Raw genomic sequence first — 19,213 nt, forward strand, 5'->3', positions numbered from 1 at the left:
ACGTCTAAATAACTCAAGAGAGCAGAATGATGCATCTGCTATTTATGAATATTCAGGGTATGCTTGAAAAGCTACATCAATATTGTTTATTCAAATTTTGTTCAGTGCCTGCCACTATGAACGTTTACATTTTGAAGGAATGATAAGTATTGCAGGAATCGTTTCTTTATATCTACTTATATCATCTTCTATTTTCTCGGCCACAAAGTCGCATATCAGTATCATTGCAAGATCTTCTCTGCTTGTGAGTGCTCGAAAGTTCTTCCTCAAGTCATCCTCGGATGTATCGTGTGTGACATATACAAGATTCGGAGTTTCATTTGTGCTTTCTATCCCAGCAATCAGAAATCCAAGCAGAGTCTCTTCGTCTCCGATCATTCCTATCCTTGTTCGTCTGTCCATATGCCCTGCCGCACAATTGAATTTAAGAAGATCAAGATGTTATGCAATGCCATTAAATACTATAAAATGATATGGATACGGCATATGTGATATCTCGAGTCATTATGAACTCCCTGGTCATATGCAAACAACAACAGTGAAGATAAAAACACGGGATGGCGATATATTTAATATAGAATGTAAGCATGCATACAAAAGCATACTCATAAAGAATGTGTGCACATCAACTGTATGTAGCTATCCAATACATATACAGCTCTCCTCAAAGGTATTCAAAACAATAAGCGGATATATGCAAGTTGACACCTCGCATCTATCTGAGAAGTACAATCCGCTTGAAATCCGATTCAAGCAGTACGATCTTGACTTCTTCAACATTTATAGTGACGAGCACTTACTAGATATATGCAATGGTGCAAATTACCTTGACTATCCATGCCTGCTAGAGCTTTGTTGTAAGCTTATTGCTGAAAGGATAAAGTACAAAACTGTAGAAGAACTCAGGGAGTTTGTTGGCATGGGCCGTGGGATGTCGCCTGACGAAGCCTGCGAGATAGAAAAGGAGTTTGGGTGGATGTCTTCTGAAGAATAAAGTTTATAAAGAGCAACTAAAATAAATCGAACAATGTATTGAATATTACATGTTTATAGTAATTATGTTATTTATGATGTATTTGATGCTTATAGTAATTATATTTTATGTATGATGATCTAAAGCATCACACGTTATGGGACATATTTGATGAACATGCATTTAAGTGTTAATAATATGAATGGTTATAATTTGATGAACATGTATTTGAGTGTTAATAGCAAAAACGATTCCATGATATTACCATACATGAATTAAAAATTCTGTGCATCATTATGTTCATACGGGTGCCTTAGTCAATGCATATCTCATTTTTGTGATTCGAATTATGCTTTCATGCAGAAAATACAAATCATTGTAAAAATTATGTGATAAAGGCATTTATAAGCACAAACCCATAAATGTTCGAGGAGAGGGTGAAGAAGCAGATCAAGTCGATACAGTTCGGACTATTTTCGCCAGAGGAGATAAGAAACGGAAGTGTTGTGTTGGTAGCGCACCCGGAGGTCATGGAGAATGGAGTGCCTAAACCAGGGGGGCTGATTGATCTGAGGATGGGAACCACAGACAGGATGTATCTGTGCCAGAGCTGTGGAGGAGACAGCTTTTCATGCCCAGGACACTTTGGTCACATTGAGCTAACAAAGCCGATGTTTCATGTTGGATATGTGTCGAAGATCAAGAAGGTTCTGGAGTGTGTTTGTTTTTATTGCTCTAAAATCAAGATAGCAAAGACAGGAGACAAGGCCACGCTGAATGGGGTATGGAATGCTTGCAAGACAAAAGGCATGTGCGAAGGAGATATGGTTGAAGGAGGAAGAACTGGGTGTGGAAACAAGCAGCCGGTGATAAAGAAAGAAGGGCTAAGTCTTGTAGCGTTTATGAAAGGAGAGGAAAGCGGAGAGGGTAAGGTGATGCTGAATGGCGAGCGTGTATACAGCATATTCAAGAAAATAAGCGATGCAGACTGTGAACACATGGGATTTGACCTGAAGTACAGTCGACCGGAATGGATGATTCTTACTGTGCTTCTTGTTCCTCCACCGACGGTGAGGCCATCTATTGTGATGGAAGGCTCGCTGCGTGGAGAGGATGACCTAACACACAAGCTTGCAGACATAATCAAGTCTAATGGATACCTGAAGAAGTATGAACAAGAAGGAGCACCTGGGCATATATTGCGTGATTACGAGCAGCTGCTGCAGTTTCATGTTGCCACGCTGATTGACAATGACATTGGAGGGCAACCACAAGCGCTGCAAAAGAGTGGAAGACCGTTGAAATCAATATCAGCGAGGCTGAAAGGAAAAGAAGGGCGGATAAGAGGAAACCTGATGGGTAAAAGAGTGGACTTCAGTGCAAGGACGGTAATAACACCTGATCCAAACATTAGGCTTGAGGAGGTTGGTGTTCCGGTTGAGGTGGCGAAGATACATACGTTTCCAGAGAAGGTGACTTCATTCAACATTGACAAACTAAACAAACTTGTGAAGATGGGGCCGAACGAGCATCCTGGAGCAAACTATGTGATACGATCTGATGGTCAGAAGATAGACCTTAGCTTCAACAGAAGTGACATACGCCTTGAGGAAGGATATGTTGTTGAGAGACACATGCAATCTGGAGATGTAGTTTTGTTCAATAGACAGCCATCATTACACAAAATGTCTATGATGGCACACTATGTAAGGGTTATGGATAACAAGACGTTCAGGCTGAACTTGAGTGTTACATCTCCATATAATGCAGACTTTGATGGAGACGAGATGAATTTGCACATGCCACAGAGTTATACGTCGAAGTCTGAGCTTGAAGAATTGGTTCTTGTGCCGAACCAGATTATATCGCCGCAGTCTAACAAACCTGTGATGGGGATAGTCCAAGACACACTTACAGGGCTCAGACTCCTTACGCTTAGAAACACATTTCTAGACGAACGAGAGACAATGTCGCTACTTTATGCGGTGAATTCTCAGTTTGATGATATGCCAGTCGGGGAGAATGCAAGAGCAGAGTTCAAGAGGACTAAGGAGTATGACATCATGAAGGTTCTAGCAAGACCAAGTATAGCAAAACCAAAGAAGCTGTGGACAGGAAAGCAGGTGCTGAGTTTTATTCTACCATGCCTGAATTATTCTGGATTCTCATCTGAGCATAATGATGAAGATAAAGAAAATGCAAATGACACGGTTGTGCGAATTCAGGATGGGATTATTCACTCTGGAATTATTGACAAGAAAGCAGCAGGAGCAGTGCAGGGAGGACTGATTCACATTATTTTCAATGATTTTGGGCCTAGACGTGCAGCGCAATTTTTCAACAGTGTCCAGAAGATGGTGAATGCATTTGTGACTGGGATACATTGTTTTTCGATTGGGATAGGAGATACTATTGCAGATGCAAATACGGTAGATATGGTGAAGGAAGCGATTGCAAAAGCAAAGGAGGATGTTGCAGTGATTATAAAGAATGCACAGCAGAACATGCTTGAAAGGATGCCTGGAATGACGATGAAGGAAAGTTTTGAGAGTCAGTTGAATCTTGTGCTTAATAAGGCGAGAGATGTGAGTGGAACGAGTGCACAGCGCAGTCTCAGTGGAAATAATAACATGAAGACTATGGTTCTTGCAGGGTCGAAGGGGTCCTTTATCAATATTTCTCAGGTCACTGCATGTGTAGGGCAGCAGAATGTGGAGGGAAAGCGAATTCCATTTGGGTTTTTGCACAGAACTCTTCCACACTTTGTGAAGGACGATTACACTGGAAGAAGCAAGGGATTTGTTGAGAACAGTTACTTGAGCGGATTGGGACCTGAGGAGTTTTTTTTCCATGCGATGGGAGGGCGAGAAGGGCTTATTGACACTGCTATTAAGACTGCAGAGACAGGATATATACAAAGAAGGCTGATAAAAGCTCTTGAGGATGCAATAGTGAGACAAGACGAAAGCGTAAGGAGTGGGAGTGGATTTGTGTATCAGCTGAAGTATGGAGAGGATGGATTTGATGCAACGTTTCTTGAAGGCCAAAAGGTTGAAGTGCGTGATTTTAAGCGAAGATACTATATTGACATGTTTAGCACAGAGGAGCTTAGAGTGAAAGAATGGGAAGTGTCAAGTGAAGTGTACAAGATGCTCTGTTCTGATGTTGATCTCCAGAAGCAGCTAGATGAGGAGTATGAATGGCTTGTTCGAGAGGTATTTGAAGGTCCAGAGATTGAAGATATAGGAGAAGTGGATATTGAGAGGGATTATAGAGCAAAACGAATGTATACTGAATCAGTGATGAGTCCATGTAACTTTGGAAGACTCATTGGTACAGCAAAGAGGATATTTGAGGTGAATGCAGGAGATGTATCACCATATTACATACTCAATGCACAAAAGGAGCTGATGACATCGAACAAAATTCTTAATGTGTTGATCAGGAGCAATTTGAATGTAAAGAGGATTCTTATTGAACATAAGCTTAATGCAGAAGCGTTTAGCTGGGTGGTTGAGGAAATAAGGTCTAAGATTATGAAAGCAAAGATAACACCGAATGAAATGGTAGGGACATTGGCAGCGCAATCAGTGGGAGAGCCTGCTACGCAGATGACCTTGAACACGTTTCACCTTGCAGGGGTCGCATCTACTGTTACAATGGGTGTGCCAAGGCTGAAGGAGATATTCAATGTAACGAAGAATCTGAGGACACCGTCTATGAGGATATACCTTGAAGGAGAGTATTGTAAGAGTATTGAGAGTGCTAAGGCAATACAAAATGAGATTGAGTGTGTGAGCATCAGGGATTTATGCATATGTTCTGAGATTTATTATGATCCGGAAGTGATGAGTACAGATATTGCAGAGGACAGGGACTTTGTAGAGGCATATTTTGAGTTTCCTGATGAAGAGATGGACTTTCTGGGATTGTCACCGTACCTGATAAGACTTGTGATTGACAGATCCAAGATAGTTGGCAGAAGAATCAATCTTGAGGAAGTTGTTGGCGCAGTAAAGAGGAATATAAAAAGTGAGGCTCATGTGATATGTAGTGATGAGAATGCAGTGAATATGGTTGTAAGAATAAGGATGATGAAGAGTTCTGAAGAGTGTCTGAGCTTCTACACGGACTGCCTTGAATTACTATTGAAGCAGCAATTTGGAGGATACAAGAATGTTAAAAAGGTTTATATAACGGAAGATAAGGATAGGAAGGAATGGTATCTGCAGACTGATGGAGTATGTCTATCGAAGATATTAGGTCATCTAGCAATAAACAACAGACATACGGTATCTAACGATATGCTTGAGATTGCAGAGACGCTTGGCATTGAAGCAGCACGGGAGTCTATTTTGAATGAGCTTGCACTTGTTATAGATGGGAACGGATCTTATGTTAACTACAGACACATGAGTCTACTTGCTGATGTTATGACTATGAGGGGATACCTATGTGGAGTTACGAGGCATGGAGTGAACAAGACGGGATCAGGAGCATTGAAGAGGAGCTCGTTTGAGGAGACAGTAGAGATTCTGCTTGATGCAGCATTGGTATCTGAAAGGAACTTTTGTAAAGGAATAACAGAAAACATAATGATGGGGCAGTTGGCACCTATGGGGACAGGGAATGTGGAGATTATGCTTGATATGAACAAGTTAGACAAGGCGATTCCACTTGCAAATCCGGTGTTTAAGGCGAATGACCCTGATACGCCAGTGATAAACACTCCTATGTCAGATTCGTTTTCGATCAGTAGCGGTGCCTGGAGCCCAATGCACATTGATATGGGATATAATAGAGACATTGTAGGAAGAATATCACCTACTAGTCCTGCTTATTCACCTACTAGTCCTGCTTATTCACCTACTAGTCCTGCTTATTCACCCACTAGTCCGGCTTATTCACCCACTAGTCCGGCTTATTCACCTACTAGTCCTGCTTATTCACCCACTAGTCCGGCTTATTCACCTACTAGTCCTGCTTATTCACCCACTAGTCCGGCTTATTCACCTACTAGTCCTGCTTATTCACCCACTAGTCCGGCTTATTCACCCACTAGTCCTGCATACTCGATAACTTCACCAAGCTTTGCAGGCAAAAATAAAAATAAGGATCAAGACGGAGATAGAAAGAGGAAGAATAGCCATCCTTTTTGAAATGCAATAATAAAATGCATGATGTTATTTGTATATTTTGTATACCTCGAGTTAATGCAAATATTGATTGGTTAACCTTTATGAGATTTTATTGAATACATGTATTTTGTGGTTGGAAGACGTAAGTAATTGCTGCATACTATTGAGGAGGTACCGACTGCGAATTGATTGAAAGGAGAACATGAAAACCAATGAAATGGGATTTGGTTGATATATAATCGATGGTACTGGTAATGACATGCAGGAGAGCCTGAAGAAAGAGAGTATTATTTCTATAGAAGATGATGGAGATGGGCATGAGCTTGTTGGGGGAGAAATAGATGAGAAATGCATATGTAAGCTTCTGAAGGAAATGAAGGAAACACTCGAGGTACAGAAGAAAACACATGAAATGCCTGAGGATCTGGATGAGTTTTACAGGCTGTTTGAGAGGTATCTTGAGACGAAGAACGAAAAGATTGTATGGGAGAACATTAAGTCACCTAACGACAGGATTATAAGATATGAATCATTGCCTGAACCAACCAACAGGTCGCGAGAGCTGCTGAAAAAACTCGCAGTTCTCAAACTGAATGGAGGACTTGGAACCACAATGGGCTGTGTAGGACCAAAAAGTGCAATAACAGTCAAGGATGGGAAGAACTTTATCGATCTTGTTGTAAAGCAGATAAAGTACCTGAACTCCAAATACAAAACAGACGTTCCACTAATTCTGATGAACTCATTTAACACAACAAAGATGACAGAGAAGATTATATTCAGGTACGATGGAATCAAAACATTCTCTCAGAGCAAGTTTCCAAGGATACTGTCAGAAACCCTTCTTCCTGTTCCTCAGGAATATGGTGATCGAGGGATGTATCCACCAGGCCATGGAGACTTATTTTACTCATTGAGCAAGAGTGGCATGCTAGATGAGCTGCTTAAAGAGGGATACGAGTATCTTTTTGTATCTAACATTGACAACCTGGCATCCACTGTTGATTTGAAGCTACTCGAGTATTTTGCTAGCAATAACCTTGGATTCTTGATGGAGGTGACTGACAAAACACGAGCAGACGTGAAAGGTGGGACATTAATAGAATACAACGGAGCACTCAGACTACTTGAGATTGCACAAGTGCCATCCAGTAAGAAGTCTGAATTCACCAGTGTTCGTAAATTCAAGATTTTCAACACAAACTCTGTATGGATCAACTTGAAGGATGTGAAGAAGCGATTGGAAGAGGGCTCGCTTGATCTCGACATCATTGAAAACAAGAAGAGCATGGATGACGAGACAGTGATTCAGCTTGAGACTGCAATAGGATCCGCAATCAAGTACTTCCCAAACTCATGCGGTGTGGTTGTCCCTCGCTCAAGGTTCTTGCCTGTCAAGACATGTTCAGATCTGTTCCTTGTAGAAAGCAATTTATTTATCGAAAAGAATGGATCGATCAAACTGAATCCATCGCGTGCACTAGAAGCATGCCCAACAGTAAAGCTGCTCGGAAAGAATTTCTCAAAAATTGAGGACTATGAAAAGTGCTTCAAGGGAATACCAGATATTCTTGAGCTCGATGTGTTGACAGTCAGTGGAAATGTCCTTTTCGGAAAGAACGTTGTTCTCAAAGGAACCGTTATAATCTTAGCTGATGATAAAAGCAAGATATGTATTCCCGACGGATCCGTTCTAGATGACAACATTGTATATGGAAACCTTCCAATCATCGATCATTAAAACATCATGCAAAACTAATATCTATCTCTCTAATATCGTTCGCATAAATAAAAGATCCAGATATTTATATATTGGATTGTTTAATCAAACAGCTTAGTAATCTTTGTTCCTATCTCTTCGTCACTGCAGTAGACATCTGCAATGCATTTACAGGCCGCTCCACTGTTTGTAATGCTTATACGAACTTCAATAGGTATTTTGTAATACTGGCCAGTAAGCTGCATCTCCATGGTGTTGTTTGACACTTCTTGTCCTGCCATCTTCATGTTCAATAGATCGAGAATCTTCTTTCCTGCCACATATACATCGCCTTGTAGACCAAACACCGCTTTCTTGCACACTTCTGAGGCATTCTTAACTACTAATGGCCTTACAAAGTCCATAATTGTGATCTGGAATGGCTTCAGTGTTACTGAGTCTGTCTCAGTATCAGACACGTCTTTTTCTGAACACATCGTGTATTCAAGCACTCCGTTGATTACACATTCCTCTTCAACACTACATTCGGTCTCAAATACCTTGACTTCTCCAAATGCTATCTGATCGATCTTTATGCTTCCCTCACTTCTACCGTTCGCTCCTGTAGTGGCAAAGCTTAGAATCCCATTGCATATCTGAATCCCCTCCACTATGTTTTCAATACTAAATATAAACACTACCTTATTCTCATACATCCTTTTAACCACACTCACTCTAACATCTGAAGCATCCTCAGTAAGAGTCACCTCTCTGCATTCCTTGATGAAAAGTTTGTCCTTGCATTCTTCATGCTCTTCTTTCTGTCCAAGGTGTTCAAGAACAGCTTCTTTCAAATCACCAAGCTCATCAAGCATAAAAGGTTGGCAAGACTTCGCAAGCCTCAGGTTCTGCAGCAAAAACAATGAAATACCCCTAACCATTTCATCTCGGTCATCAAGACTTTTCCTCAGTGCACCCTCGACTGTATCAATAGATACTACATGCGATATGTCGTACAGGCACTGTAATGCTGCTGCTCTTACGTGGTTATTCTCCAAAATCAGCCTATTCAAAACATGCACAACATACTTTCCAGGGACCTTAGACTTCGGTATTTCTTGGCCAAATATCCCAAGAATGTCCAGTGTTATCTGATAGTACTGTGAGTCCTCAGCATATGTACACAGAAACTCCAGTACCCTGTCCCTTACATCATCACCACTCACAACTCTACTAATAACACTAACTATATACTTCTTGAACTCAAGCCCACCCTTCTGAGAAAGTGCACTCGACAGAAAGTCAATAAACACCGGCTTCTTTGATTCAAATGTGTTACTGAGTGTCTCCAGCGTTTCAATCGCAATCTTCTTAAGCCCATCACTCATTTCTGCAATCATCCCTGGAATCAGCTTCACAAGTCTGTCTATAGTTTCCTCAGTCCCTGTCTTTAGCAATGATGTAATTGCAAACATTGAGATTGTCTTATTCTCTGACATCACTAGATCCTCAACCTCTTTGTTCGCAATTGATGTCTTATGTGGATATCTTAACGCAAGACCTGAAATAATTCTCATTGCACTAAACTGAAGCGCAATATTTGTAGATTTCAGAAAGATCCTCAGGGACTGAACCGTTTGCTGAACAAGTTGAGATGCATACTCTTCTCCAATTACACAGACGCCCTTCGCTGCCTCAATAAACACCATCTCATCACTGTATTTCGATCCTAATAGTTTCTTCAACATTGCCAATGCTTCGGAATTTCCACTCTTTGCTTGCTCTACTACCACTCTTGCACCAATGATTCCAGAAGGCCCTCGTAGGCTTTCAACAATGCCAAGCCGAAGCTTCCTTGTTTGCATCAAAAATCTTGCTGCATGATAGCTTGTCATCGAGTCATCGTTCGAGTCAACATCGTCAATCCACTCCTTCACCTCACTAAAACCGTCACGAAGAAGTTTGCATGACACAAGCACTGCCATGTCTCTTCTTATCACACTTGGAGATACAAAAGCTTGGCTCACATACTTTCCAAAATCATAGATCATGTCAGCAGGTAAAATACAAAATAATGTCTTCAATGCCATCGCTTTCATGTCATCGCTGATCTTTCCATTCAAATCATTCATTAGTATGTTCGCAGCAACCAGTCCCTCATCAAAGTGCCTCGATAGTTCATCAATGGCAGAATACATCCCTGCCTTCAGGTATATGTCTTTTGACTGAAATCCCTTCAGTAATGTTATGTACGCTTCTTTAATTGACGCTTCGCTAATACTAGTCACGCTCAACATATGCACAAGGCTGTTGATTGCTTTCATTGCACTCCTTGTGACAATTGGTGATTTGTCAAACGAATCTCTCATCTCCTCAAGAAGCTGCTGTTCACTGAGTGGAGCAAACACTTTTGTTTTTGCTCTCATATGGGCATGTTTTTAATGCTATGTATAAACATTAGCAATGCACAGGCAGCACACTTATTATTATTAGTATTCAGAATATGCATGATGTATACGTGTAATTTAATGCATCCCATCAACTTTAGCATGGGAACTAAGAGAATGAACGATACAGAGAATAAGCAAATGATTGTAAAGCCAGATCCATTGAGGGTGGTGTGCAAGCGAATATCAAAGCAAAAGAATATGGTTAGAGAAGACAAGCGCATGCTTATAAAGAATAAGTCAAAGGTAAAGCTGTTTAAATGCATGTCAATGTGGAAAAATCCAACTAGCCAGATAGTTCCATTACAGACCAGAGTCGTACACGATAGATTCAAGACTGTACATCAAGAGATCAATATTGAGATGTTTATGAATCTCAAGTACTCTTTGGATCAAATTGAAGCACAATATACAAGTAATTGCCTAGATACTCAAGAAGACATCAACAATATAGATAAATTTCATACTAGCAATAATTAGAAATGGTGTACAGAGTAAACGCACACTATCTAATGAGCAATGGGCTCTAGTACTTTTACTGTATTCATCATATGCCACGCTACACCTACAATCAAATAAACATTGAAAACATTAAATGTTATGATAAGAATTACCAGTATTTATTCAATAATTTTGTATAAGTAAAGCGAAACTGCATAATCTATCATGCAACCATGTCAGAAGACTGCATGTTCTTGATGTTTTCATCCATCTCCTTGACTTTCTTTTGCAGATTCTGTAGCTTTCCTCGAATACCTTCAATCTTTCTGTTAAGTTCGTCAAATAGCTCATCTGTGCTGTCCATCTGTGCTTGAACTTCCTGCCTTGTGGTTGTTGTCATTGCATGGGCTTGGGTTTATGCTCAATAAACGCCTGCACACATAAATCCGCTTTGTTTACAGTAAGATGCATGCGGTTGACAGGGTGTGTGAAGAAGTCGGCATGCCTAGTTGTAGATATATAAGTGAGGAGGTCTGCAAGAACAGCAGTAGAAATTATGAGATTGCCAGGTTCAAAATCATGTCACCAACAACTTTAATTCTTTTGATAATAGCCATGGCATCCACAAGAAGAATGATGGGACATGTAAAAGCATTATGCTCTTCAATAGGCCGTAAAGAAATGCTTATGTTTTTCTATCTTTACTTTGGAGCCATGGCAATCGAGGCATTTCTCGTGGGATTTGGATACTCTACTTCACAGCAAGTACATCTATTTCTGACCACATTACAGGTATCACTGTACACGTCTGCATTCTTTGTACTGTTCTTAGGATGCATCACAATTGACATGTTCATGGGTGTTTTTGGAATACGGGTCACTACGCTGCTAAGAGGCACAACTGCACTATATTCAATCGGAATGGGAGCCATGGTGTTTATTGGCTTGAGCTCCTCGAATAAGCAGATTGCATCTATTCCATTGATAGTGCTGAATATGCTGTTTTTCTCATTATATGTGCTACTGCAGCTGAAGAAGCTCAAAAAAAGAAACGGAGAAGTCTGGGCATTTGGAACACTTTTCATCTCACTATCATGCTTCATAATCGCAAACGTGTTCTTGTTTGTTGGGTCCGCAATAATAGGCATTGCAACAAACAGATACTTCGATAACCTGTTTTTCTACCATTTCTTCATCCTTTGCACATTTATCATGGTACATAAGTACTGGCTGTCTGTATACGACTACGAGGTTGAATCATTGCGCCTAGAAACATAGAAACACATGTACTAAACATAGTTGTTATAAAGGTCTTTATTGTTAAACTCTATTAAGATCCTCCTGTGGTTGAATCCCAGTATCTGAGATGTCATCCTCTCCAAGATAAAACTCAACAAACTCATCAGACGTCCTAAGAAGCTCACTAATACCGCCACATCCCTTCATCGTCCCTCCACTTAAAAATAACACCTTATCGAACTTCTTCAAAAGCGCATGGTTATGCACAATCATAATTATAGTCCGGTCCGATAGAACAGACATTATGTAATCAATCAACTCAGCCTCTGTCTTCTGATCAACATCAGAGGTTGCCTCATCTAGGATAAATATCGGTGAATCCTTGATTATTGCTCTCATCAGGCTCATATACTGCTTTTGCCCAACACTCAATTCACATCCCTGTTGCCCACTTTGCTTAAAGTATCCTCCTTCAAGACTACTAAATACTTCATGCGTTCCGTATTTCATGCATATTTCCTTGACCTTCTCCAAAGACACACTCCAATCGCCATACCTCAGGTTTCTAAGCACTGTTCCATCAATCACACATTTGTCTTGTGGCACATATGCTATTAGCTCTCTGATTGACCTCCTTGTGTATTCATTCATCTCAACACCGTCAATAAGTATCCTTCCTGAATGCTCCAAGAACCTCAGAAGAGTGTTGATAAGTGTAGACTTTCCTGCTCCATTTGGACCTGCAATCGCAAGCTTCTCTCCTTTCTTCAGCTCAAAACTTACATTCTCAAGTATGACTTTCTCTCCTCTTTTAATCCCGACTCTATCAAAAACTATTCCATCGTCAAATCCTTCAATGTCAATCTGCTCAGGTCTATCTTCTTCCTTCTCATACGTAGAGCTAGAGTAGTCATAATAGTTCTCATAAAGCTCTACAAACTCCCGTGCAAACTCAGTCATCCTCTCCTTAAGAATCGCATGCAAGCCATTCAATGTTATTGCATCCATAAACGTCATGTTATTTAGGCTCAGATACAGAATCATAGCATGTGGAACTAACGAGCAGAGCTTCTGAATAAACGTAATCATGTTTTCGGAGCAGCTGTATCGCGTCCCTTGAACCACTCTATCATTCAACGTTGAGTGGAACACACTCGACTCCCTTTCCTCAAGTCCAAAAGATTTAACAACTTCATAGTTGTTCAAAATGTCACTCAGCTTCTTCACTGACTTGTTCTTTGCAACATTATATTTTCCACGGATAATATTGCGCTTTGATGTCAGAAATACTGTCGTTGAAATGTACAGTAAAGGAATCATAAGAAACAATAATGCATTCTCAGGTCCAAACGATACCATTTTCACCATTGCTATCGCAATAAATATCGTCGAGTTCATCAGCGTTGGAATCACCACATCAACTGCCTCGCCAATCGCCTTACACTTCCTGTTTATTCGGCCTTCAAGATCCCCAGGCGACACCTCATGAAATACATTGTATTCCAGCGATATGTACTCAAAAAAAACATCTCGGTAGCAATCTGTGTATATATCCTGTATAATGTAAGCCATCAAAAATATTGGGAAGTACTCAAACATGGCTGCAGATATTCCATATATCAGTAGTCTGTAAACAAGATGTGTGTGCTCGCCCAAATCTTTTAGCTCAATGTGATCTGCAATCTCTGAAAGAACACTCGAAGCAACTTTCGCATACAAAACATTTGCAGCAACCGCCATCCCAAAAATCGGAAACAGCATCAGAAGCATATACGTCCTGTTGAAAACATGCTTCATAAGAATCTCGCTCACTCCATAAACCAGACTCTTGCGAGGCTTAGATCTTATCATGGCACTTTCTTAAAGGGGTTCGCAACAATTTTTTCATACATCAACACAAATCTTATTGATCCACTTTTCTTTCGTTCATGCGCATAAATACCGTCATATTATCAAGTACATCAATATCAATGCACATCTTGGATTCAGGGTTATAACTCAACAACACAGCAACACGACCAATTTATTAATCGATAACAATCTCCTTGAGGCCCTTGAACGACCCGACAATCACCAGCTCAGTATGCAGTATCTGCTTCTCTGCATCCTTTTCGCATGTCTTCTTAGTGACTCGGACACGGATCTTGGCAGGAATGTTCTTATTTCCGTTCAAAAACACAAAGTTATTGAGCTCCTTCGTAACAACTACCCCAGTCTTCTCTCCAAAGTACTTCTGGATCTCTTTCTTCAGTCTCCTTATTGCACCAGGTGCCTTCCTTGTCCATGGGACAGAAAATGCTATTCTTCTCAAGTTCACAGTAATCTCCACTGTCTGGCCTTCTACTATCTTGGATGGCATTCGGGGTAAATTTTTTCATGATCAAATACCTGTGGATGTCTTTTGCACTCAATATTCATGCACAGTCTATAACATTGCATCACCAAAGTGTTCATGCATATACTAAAATACATGTAAATTTATGCTGATAAGCATCTTATGCATTTCAAACAATTCACAAAGCATAAAGATGCAATGTCTTCATGTGCAATAATCACACTGATTTTTGACCCTGAATGGTTAAGGAGATTTCTACAACAGACATCTTCTGCGGTGGCGAGAGCTACACTGGAGTTCAAGCTGTCGAGAGAAACTCAAAGGCAATGGCAAGGATATACGATGCAATAAAAACAAGTTTTGGACCATTGGGTCTTGACAAGATGTGTGTCAACTCTGCAGGAGAGGTCAGCATCACAAACGATGGCGCAACAATTCTTCAGAGCATGCTGGTGGACGATCCAGCAGCAAAGATCCTTGTTGATCTTGCAACGCAGCAAGACAATGAGGTTGGGGATGGAACAACATCTGTTGTTCTGATGGCTGCAAGTCTTATTGAGAAAGGAGCAAAACTGATTTCATCAGGTGTGCATCCATCTGTTGTTGTATCTGGATACAAGATGGCATTCAACGAGTGCATTCAATTTATCAAGAAAAGCATAGCTAAGGATATTTCCACACTAGGTGCAAAGGCATTAGGTAATATTGTAAACACAAGTATATCAAGTAAGGTTATTGGATCTGAATCTGCATTATTTTGTGAGATTGTTGTAGATGCATTGAAATGCATTGAACCGTCTGAAGGAGGCAAGAAGGTTGTGTATCCTATCGAGGACATCAATATTCTCAAGCATCCTGGAGGAGCAATGGCTGAATCGTTTTTAGTGCAAGGTTATGCCATGAACTGTGCATTGGCATCTGGATTCATGAAGAAAGTTGTTAAGAAGCCAAAGATCTTATGTATTGACTTTGGGCTGCAGAAATACAAAAACCCACTGACTGTAAATATTGTAGTTGACGATCCGTCGAAGTTAGAAGATATCAGGAAGAAGGAGCTTGAAATAACTGCGAACCAAATCAAGTCTATTGTGGCGTCTGGAGCAACGGTAGTTTTAACAACAAGAGGAATGGACGACTTTTGCACAAAGCTTCTGCTTGATGCAGGAATAGTTGGGATCCGAAGATGCAAAAAAGAAGACCTGGATGTGATTGCCCGAGCAAGCGGAACATCGGTTCTAATCTCGATGACAGATCTCAATGGTGTTGAAAGTGTGCCTACATTAGGAAGTGCAAACAAATTTGAGGTTGTATCGATTGGAGAGGAAGAATGTGTGTTTATTGAAGGGCTTAAGAAGAAGATGGCATCTATAATCTTGAGGGGAGCAAACTACCAATTACTTGATGAGATGCAAAGGTCTATTCATGATGCCATATGTGCATTGAAGAGAACATTGGAGTCGAAGTCTATTGTTCCTGGAGGAGGGGCTGTGGAGTGTGCGTTGTCTTTAATGCTGGAGAAGTTTTCATTTACAGTGAATTCCAAGGAGCATGTTGCAATCCACAGATATGCAGAGTCATTAATTTCGATACCAAGAATACTTGCATCAAATGCAGGCCTGGATCCAAACGAGATTGTTGCTAAGCTTCTAGCTATGCAAGGCACAGACGCCAGCGATAAATCAGGCAATAGCATGTTTGGTGTTGATGCAGTGACCGGAGAAATCCAGAACAATGTGGAAGCCGGAATCATTGAGCCAAGCATGATTAAGATGAAATCTCTTAGAGCAGCAACAGAAGCATCCATTAGTATCCTTAGGATCAACGAAGTGATAATGCTGCCTCCAGAAGAGCCCAGAAATTAAATGAATGAATTAGTCATGACTTTACATTCGTATCTTTACTTTTCCACTGTTGATCCCAAATAATGCTCTCGCATGCATTAACTTGAATATGTCTAGTATAAATACTATAGATACGCTACACAAATAGTTTATGGTTTAATTACAATCAGAACACATGAGACTCTATAAGCTCGTTCAAATGCCTGTTTTTGGATTTTTCTATAGCGCACATCCATATCCTGGTTTTGTACACTCTATACAGCTCCTTGACAAGATCCCTGAAATCCACCCTTTCATCACTTGCAAAATAAAACGTTATCTTGTTCAGATCCCATTGATACTCGCATCCAACTACCTCCATGTCCAGCCCACTCATAAATGCCCTTTCTCTACAGAATTCCAGCGCTCTGGTTTGCATGCTTCTCTTCCTTTCCAATGCCTCAAGATCAAGTAACGTTGCCAACCTGTATATCCTCTTTGGTTGCACCTCATTCGAAATGTCCTCGTACTTCTTGAATAACCTTTCAAGCTTCTCCTTCGTAGTCACCCCAACTACCATTCCACAATCTTCTCCCCTATCCGCTTCCAATATCACGTAAGAATTCTTTCTGATCCCAAGATTCACATCAACAAACGCAACATCAAGGCGCTTGCTCTCAAACTGTATGATGTAGTAGTGGCTCTCTGCCGCTATCGACATAAACTTAAATGACGTCTCTATGCTATCAAATATCTGCTTCATTGGAAACTCAACTAGCTTCCGCTCTATCTTGCATGCATTCTCAGATCTGCGCTTGAACGGATTCGTCCCAACTATTCTCCAATCCTCCTGACTCTCATGCCATGTCTCTGTGCTTTCAGACCATAAACTGTTCAAAAATGGCGAGGCCCAGTTCTCGCAGAAGGACATTCTTCAGAGGGTTAATCAAAAATCAAAAATATACACGCATGAAATTCACACCTCTTGCCATAGCTTAGCAGTATATCGAACTTTGTCTCCATAAAGACTAAAAGTATTATTGAGCAATGTATCCGCCACCACTTCATACTCCATATTCTTCACTTTACTTATAACCTCTGCCACTTGTATTACACAACAAGGCTCGTTTCTCTTCTTCAATGCTTTCTGACCATCAAAATAGCTTGTGACATACTTAGATCCTGCATAGCTATTCCTGATCTTACAGTATGGCGAGTCAGTCTCCACAAGTATCGAGTCAATTGGTAATTCTTTCAATACCTCAATGCCTTCTTCAGTTTTCACAGAGCATCCATTAATTCCTATATACAGCCCTTTCCTTATCAACTCTTTTGCCTCTTCATGCGTCCCTGTGAAGCTGTGAACAACGCCCCGAAGTGAATAATCACAAATCATCTCCATAAAGTCTCTGTGGCATGTTCTCGAATGAAAAAAATAGCACTCTCCATTCAGATCAAGTTGTGAACGAAAAATTCGCTTCTGTGAGTTGACATCTGCAAACTCAAGACGATCGTAATCTAAGCCACATTCTCCAACTGCTACAACCACATCCTCTTTTACCAAGCACTCTATCCCAGATACATCAAGGCACTGTTGTGATGAAGTAGGATGTATACCAACTGTAGCCACAGTCCTGTATCTTCTGGCAAGCTCAACACATTTTCTGCTTGTTTCACAATCAATTCCTGTAAACACAGGCATTACATTACTTTCCCTTGCCCTTCCAATTATTTGATCGAGCATTTCTTGGTTTTTTGCCAACTGACTATCTGTAATATTGACTGCTATGTCTATCAGCATTAGGGTAGTCTTGGCAACACATATTATGGATGTATGCATCGACAGTACCTTGAGGCAGGTGCAGTCGCAAATGTGCAAATGTTTAGCCCTTGGGCAATGAGAAAGATATACAAGCCGCCAAGCAAAAGATGCAAGAATTATAGGAAAAAGACATTGGATCCCAAGTCACGACTGGACATCAGAAAAGACGAAGATGACCTTGAAAATATTGATGACTACTGGAAGACAGCAGAGTCGGTGCTTAGAGATGACAGCGCCACAGAAATTGAAGAAACAGCGGTATATAGAAGCGAGGACGAATGCACACATAGCGATACACTTTTTGACATCAAAGGCATCCGTGAAAGACTTTCTATAAAACAATCGTGTGCTGATCTATCTGCAGTTGATGCAGGCACACTTGAATTAAGTAGCATTGTGACAAACAGCGTTCTTGAAAAGATGGATCCATCGGTTTTATTTGAAAACATAACCGTTGATCATAATGTTACTGCAGACGATGGATTTGAAAGCATTTCTAACATCAAAGTTGAAAATAGAAAGTGTTTGCATAATGAATCTACCAAACACTCTATGCGTGTCAAATACGGCTTTACAGCTGATGCATGCGTTACGACAGTCTCAGGTCTTGAAATGAGCTTGATAAATGCTAAGGAAGATAAATCCCAAGAGAATACTCATAATAAAAATACAACAGAATCTCAACAATACAAAATGGTCAAATCAATCATTAATCCTGAAGCAATAAACGAATGCAAAGAAAATATAGAATTTACATCTGAATATCCAAGCTATGTAGTTGCGAATGCTCTTAAAGCTTACCAAGGAAAGAGTTCATTTGAGCCACTGGCTACATCATTGGGCATAGCAACGGGGATTTTGTTTCTCAAAAGCTTTGCATCTGTCAGTCCTGAGCATGCATCCTGTGGGTTTTCAATGTTTGTCATAAAAGGCGCAGTTCAGGTTTGCATTGCCAACCAGAAGCTTATTTTGAAGAAAGGTGGCGTCTGTGTGATTGAGAAAGATACAAAATACTCCATAAGCAATCCATTCGCAACACGGTGTGCTATTCTATTAACACATACTTTATAATCTTATAAGAATGCACATCATAATATAAAATATTAGAAACTGATCTATATCACTATTTAATGCTTGTGACCCGAAATCAATCAGAACAAGTCTACATGGACTTAATACTACTTGCTAGCATCTACGCCATCTTCACAGAACACAAGATTGCTTTCATAGTACTCAAGAAGAGGAATGGGGCACAAGCATTAAATAGTGATATAGATCAGTTTCAAATATTATATATTA

The 19,213-nt window shown here is 40.4% G+C and overlaps 13 protein-coding genes across 13 annotated transcripts; 7 read left to right on the forward strand and 6 right to left on the reverse strand.

The window, feature by feature from the left end:
- Positions 1–114: 114 nt before the first annotated feature.
- On the reverse strand, positions 115–402 carry M896_031430 (subunit F of V-type ATPase; the record flags this gene model as incomplete). Its single annotated transcript, XM_014708710.1, has 1 exon — positions 115–402. One exon carries the CDS (start codon positions 400–402, stop codon positions 115–117), a length of 288 nt encoding a protein of 95 aa, XP_014564196.1.
- A 121-nt stretch (positions 403–523) lies between these two features.
- On the forward strand, positions 524–994 carry M896_031440 (SCF ubiquitin ligase Skp1-like protein; the record flags this gene model as incomplete). The annotated part of the gene is made up of 1 exon (XM_014708711.1): positions 524–994. The coding sequence occupies one exon, from the start codon at positions 524–526 to the stop codon at positions 992–994; it is 471 nt and encodes a 156-aa protein (XP_014564197.1).
- A 401-nt stretch (positions 995–1,395) lies between these two features.
- Positions 1,396–6,132, forward strand: M896_031450 (large subunit Rpb1 of RNA polymerase II; the record flags this gene model as incomplete). The annotated part of the gene is made up of 1 exon (XM_014708712.1): positions 1,396–6,132. One exon carries the CDS (start codon positions 1,396–1,398, stop codon positions 6,130–6,132), a length of 4,737 nt encoding a protein of 1,578 aa, XP_014564198.1.
- A 238-nt stretch (positions 6,133–6,370) lies between these two features.
- Positions 6,371–7,852, forward strand: M896_031460 (UTP-glucose-1-phosphate uridylyltransferase; the record flags this gene model as incomplete). Its single annotated transcript, XM_014708713.1, has 1 exon — positions 6,371–7,852. One exon carries the CDS (start codon positions 6,371–6,373, stop codon positions 7,850–7,852), a length of 1,482 nt encoding a protein of 493 aa, XP_014564199.1.
- Positions 7,853–7,932: 80 nt separating this feature from the next.
- Positions 7,933–10,236, reverse strand: M896_031470 (subunit gamma of vesicle coat complex; the record flags this gene model as incomplete). Its single annotated transcript, XM_014708714.1, has 1 exon — positions 7,933–10,236. One exon carries the CDS (start codon positions 10,234–10,236, stop codon positions 7,933–7,935), a length of 2,304 nt encoding a protein of 767 aa, XP_014564200.1.
- A 123-nt stretch (positions 10,237–10,359) lies between these two features.
- On the forward strand, positions 10,360–10,737 carry M896_031480 (uncharacterized protein; the record flags this gene model as incomplete). Its single annotated transcript, XM_014708715.1, has 1 exon — positions 10,360–10,737. One exon carries the CDS (start codon positions 10,360–10,362, stop codon positions 10,735–10,737), a length of 378 nt encoding a protein of 125 aa, XP_014564201.1.
- Positions 10,738–11,163: 426 nt separating this feature from the next.
- M896_031490 (uncharacterized protein) lies at positions 11,164–11,976 on the forward strand (the record flags this gene model as incomplete). The annotated part of the gene is made up of 1 exon (XM_014708716.1): positions 11,164–11,976. The coding sequence occupies one exon, from the start codon at positions 11,164–11,166 to the stop codon at positions 11,974–11,976; it is 813 nt and encodes a 270-aa protein (XP_014564202.1).
- A 42-nt stretch (positions 11,977–12,018) lies between these two features.
- M896_031500 (MdlB-like ABC transporter) lies at positions 12,019–13,788 on the reverse strand (the record flags this gene model as incomplete). The annotated part of the gene is made up of 1 exon (XM_014708717.1): positions 12,019–13,788. One exon carries the CDS (start codon positions 13,786–13,788, stop codon positions 12,019–12,021), a length of 1,770 nt encoding a protein of 589 aa, XP_014564203.1.
- A 175-nt stretch (positions 13,789–13,963) lies between these two features.
- M896_031510 (ribosomal protein L31e) lies at positions 13,964–14,296 on the reverse strand (the record flags this gene model as incomplete). Its single annotated transcript, XM_014708718.1, has 1 exon — positions 13,964–14,296. The coding sequence occupies one exon, from the start codon at positions 14,294–14,296 to the stop codon at positions 13,964–13,966; it is 333 nt and encodes a 110-aa protein (XP_014564204.1).
- A 215-nt stretch (positions 14,297–14,511) lies between these two features.
- On the forward strand, positions 14,512–16,134 carry M896_031520 (subunit alpha of T-complex protein 1; the record flags this gene model as incomplete). The annotated part of the gene is made up of 1 exon (XM_014708719.1): positions 14,512–16,134. The coding sequence occupies one exon, from the start codon at positions 14,512–14,514 to the stop codon at positions 16,132–16,134; it is 1,623 nt and encodes a 540-aa protein (XP_014564205.1).
- A 145-nt stretch (positions 16,135–16,279) lies between these two features.
- On the reverse strand, positions 16,280–17,023 carry M896_031530 (Psp1-like protein; the record flags this gene model as incomplete). The annotated part of the gene is made up of 1 exon (XM_014708720.1): positions 16,280–17,023. The coding sequence occupies one exon, from the start codon at positions 17,021–17,023 to the stop codon at positions 16,280–16,282; it is 744 nt and encodes a 247-aa protein (XP_014564206.1).
- A 45-nt stretch (positions 17,024–17,068) lies between these two features.
- On the reverse strand, positions 17,069–17,893 carry M896_031540 (Mg-dependent DNase; the record flags this gene model as incomplete). Its single annotated transcript, XM_014708721.1, has 1 exon — positions 17,069–17,893. One exon carries the CDS (start codon positions 17,891–17,893, stop codon positions 17,069–17,071), a length of 825 nt encoding a protein of 274 aa, XP_014564207.1.
- A 96-nt stretch (positions 17,894–17,989) lies between these two features.
- On the forward strand, positions 17,990–18,985 carry M896_031550 (uncharacterized protein; the record flags this gene model as incomplete). Its single annotated transcript, XM_014708722.1, has 1 exon — positions 17,990–18,985. The coding sequence occupies one exon, from the start codon at positions 17,990–17,992 to the stop codon at positions 18,983–18,985; it is 996 nt and encodes a 331-aa protein (XP_014564208.1).
- Positions 18,986–19,213: the final 228 nt, after the last annotated feature.

This window comes from Ordospora colligata (assembly GCF_000803265.1).
Source record: "Ordospora colligata OC4 chromosome Unknown contig_03, whole genome shotgun sequence".
In the NCBI taxonomy this organism is placed as follows: Eukaryota; Fungi; Microsporidia; family Ordosporidae; genus Ordospora; species Ordospora colligata.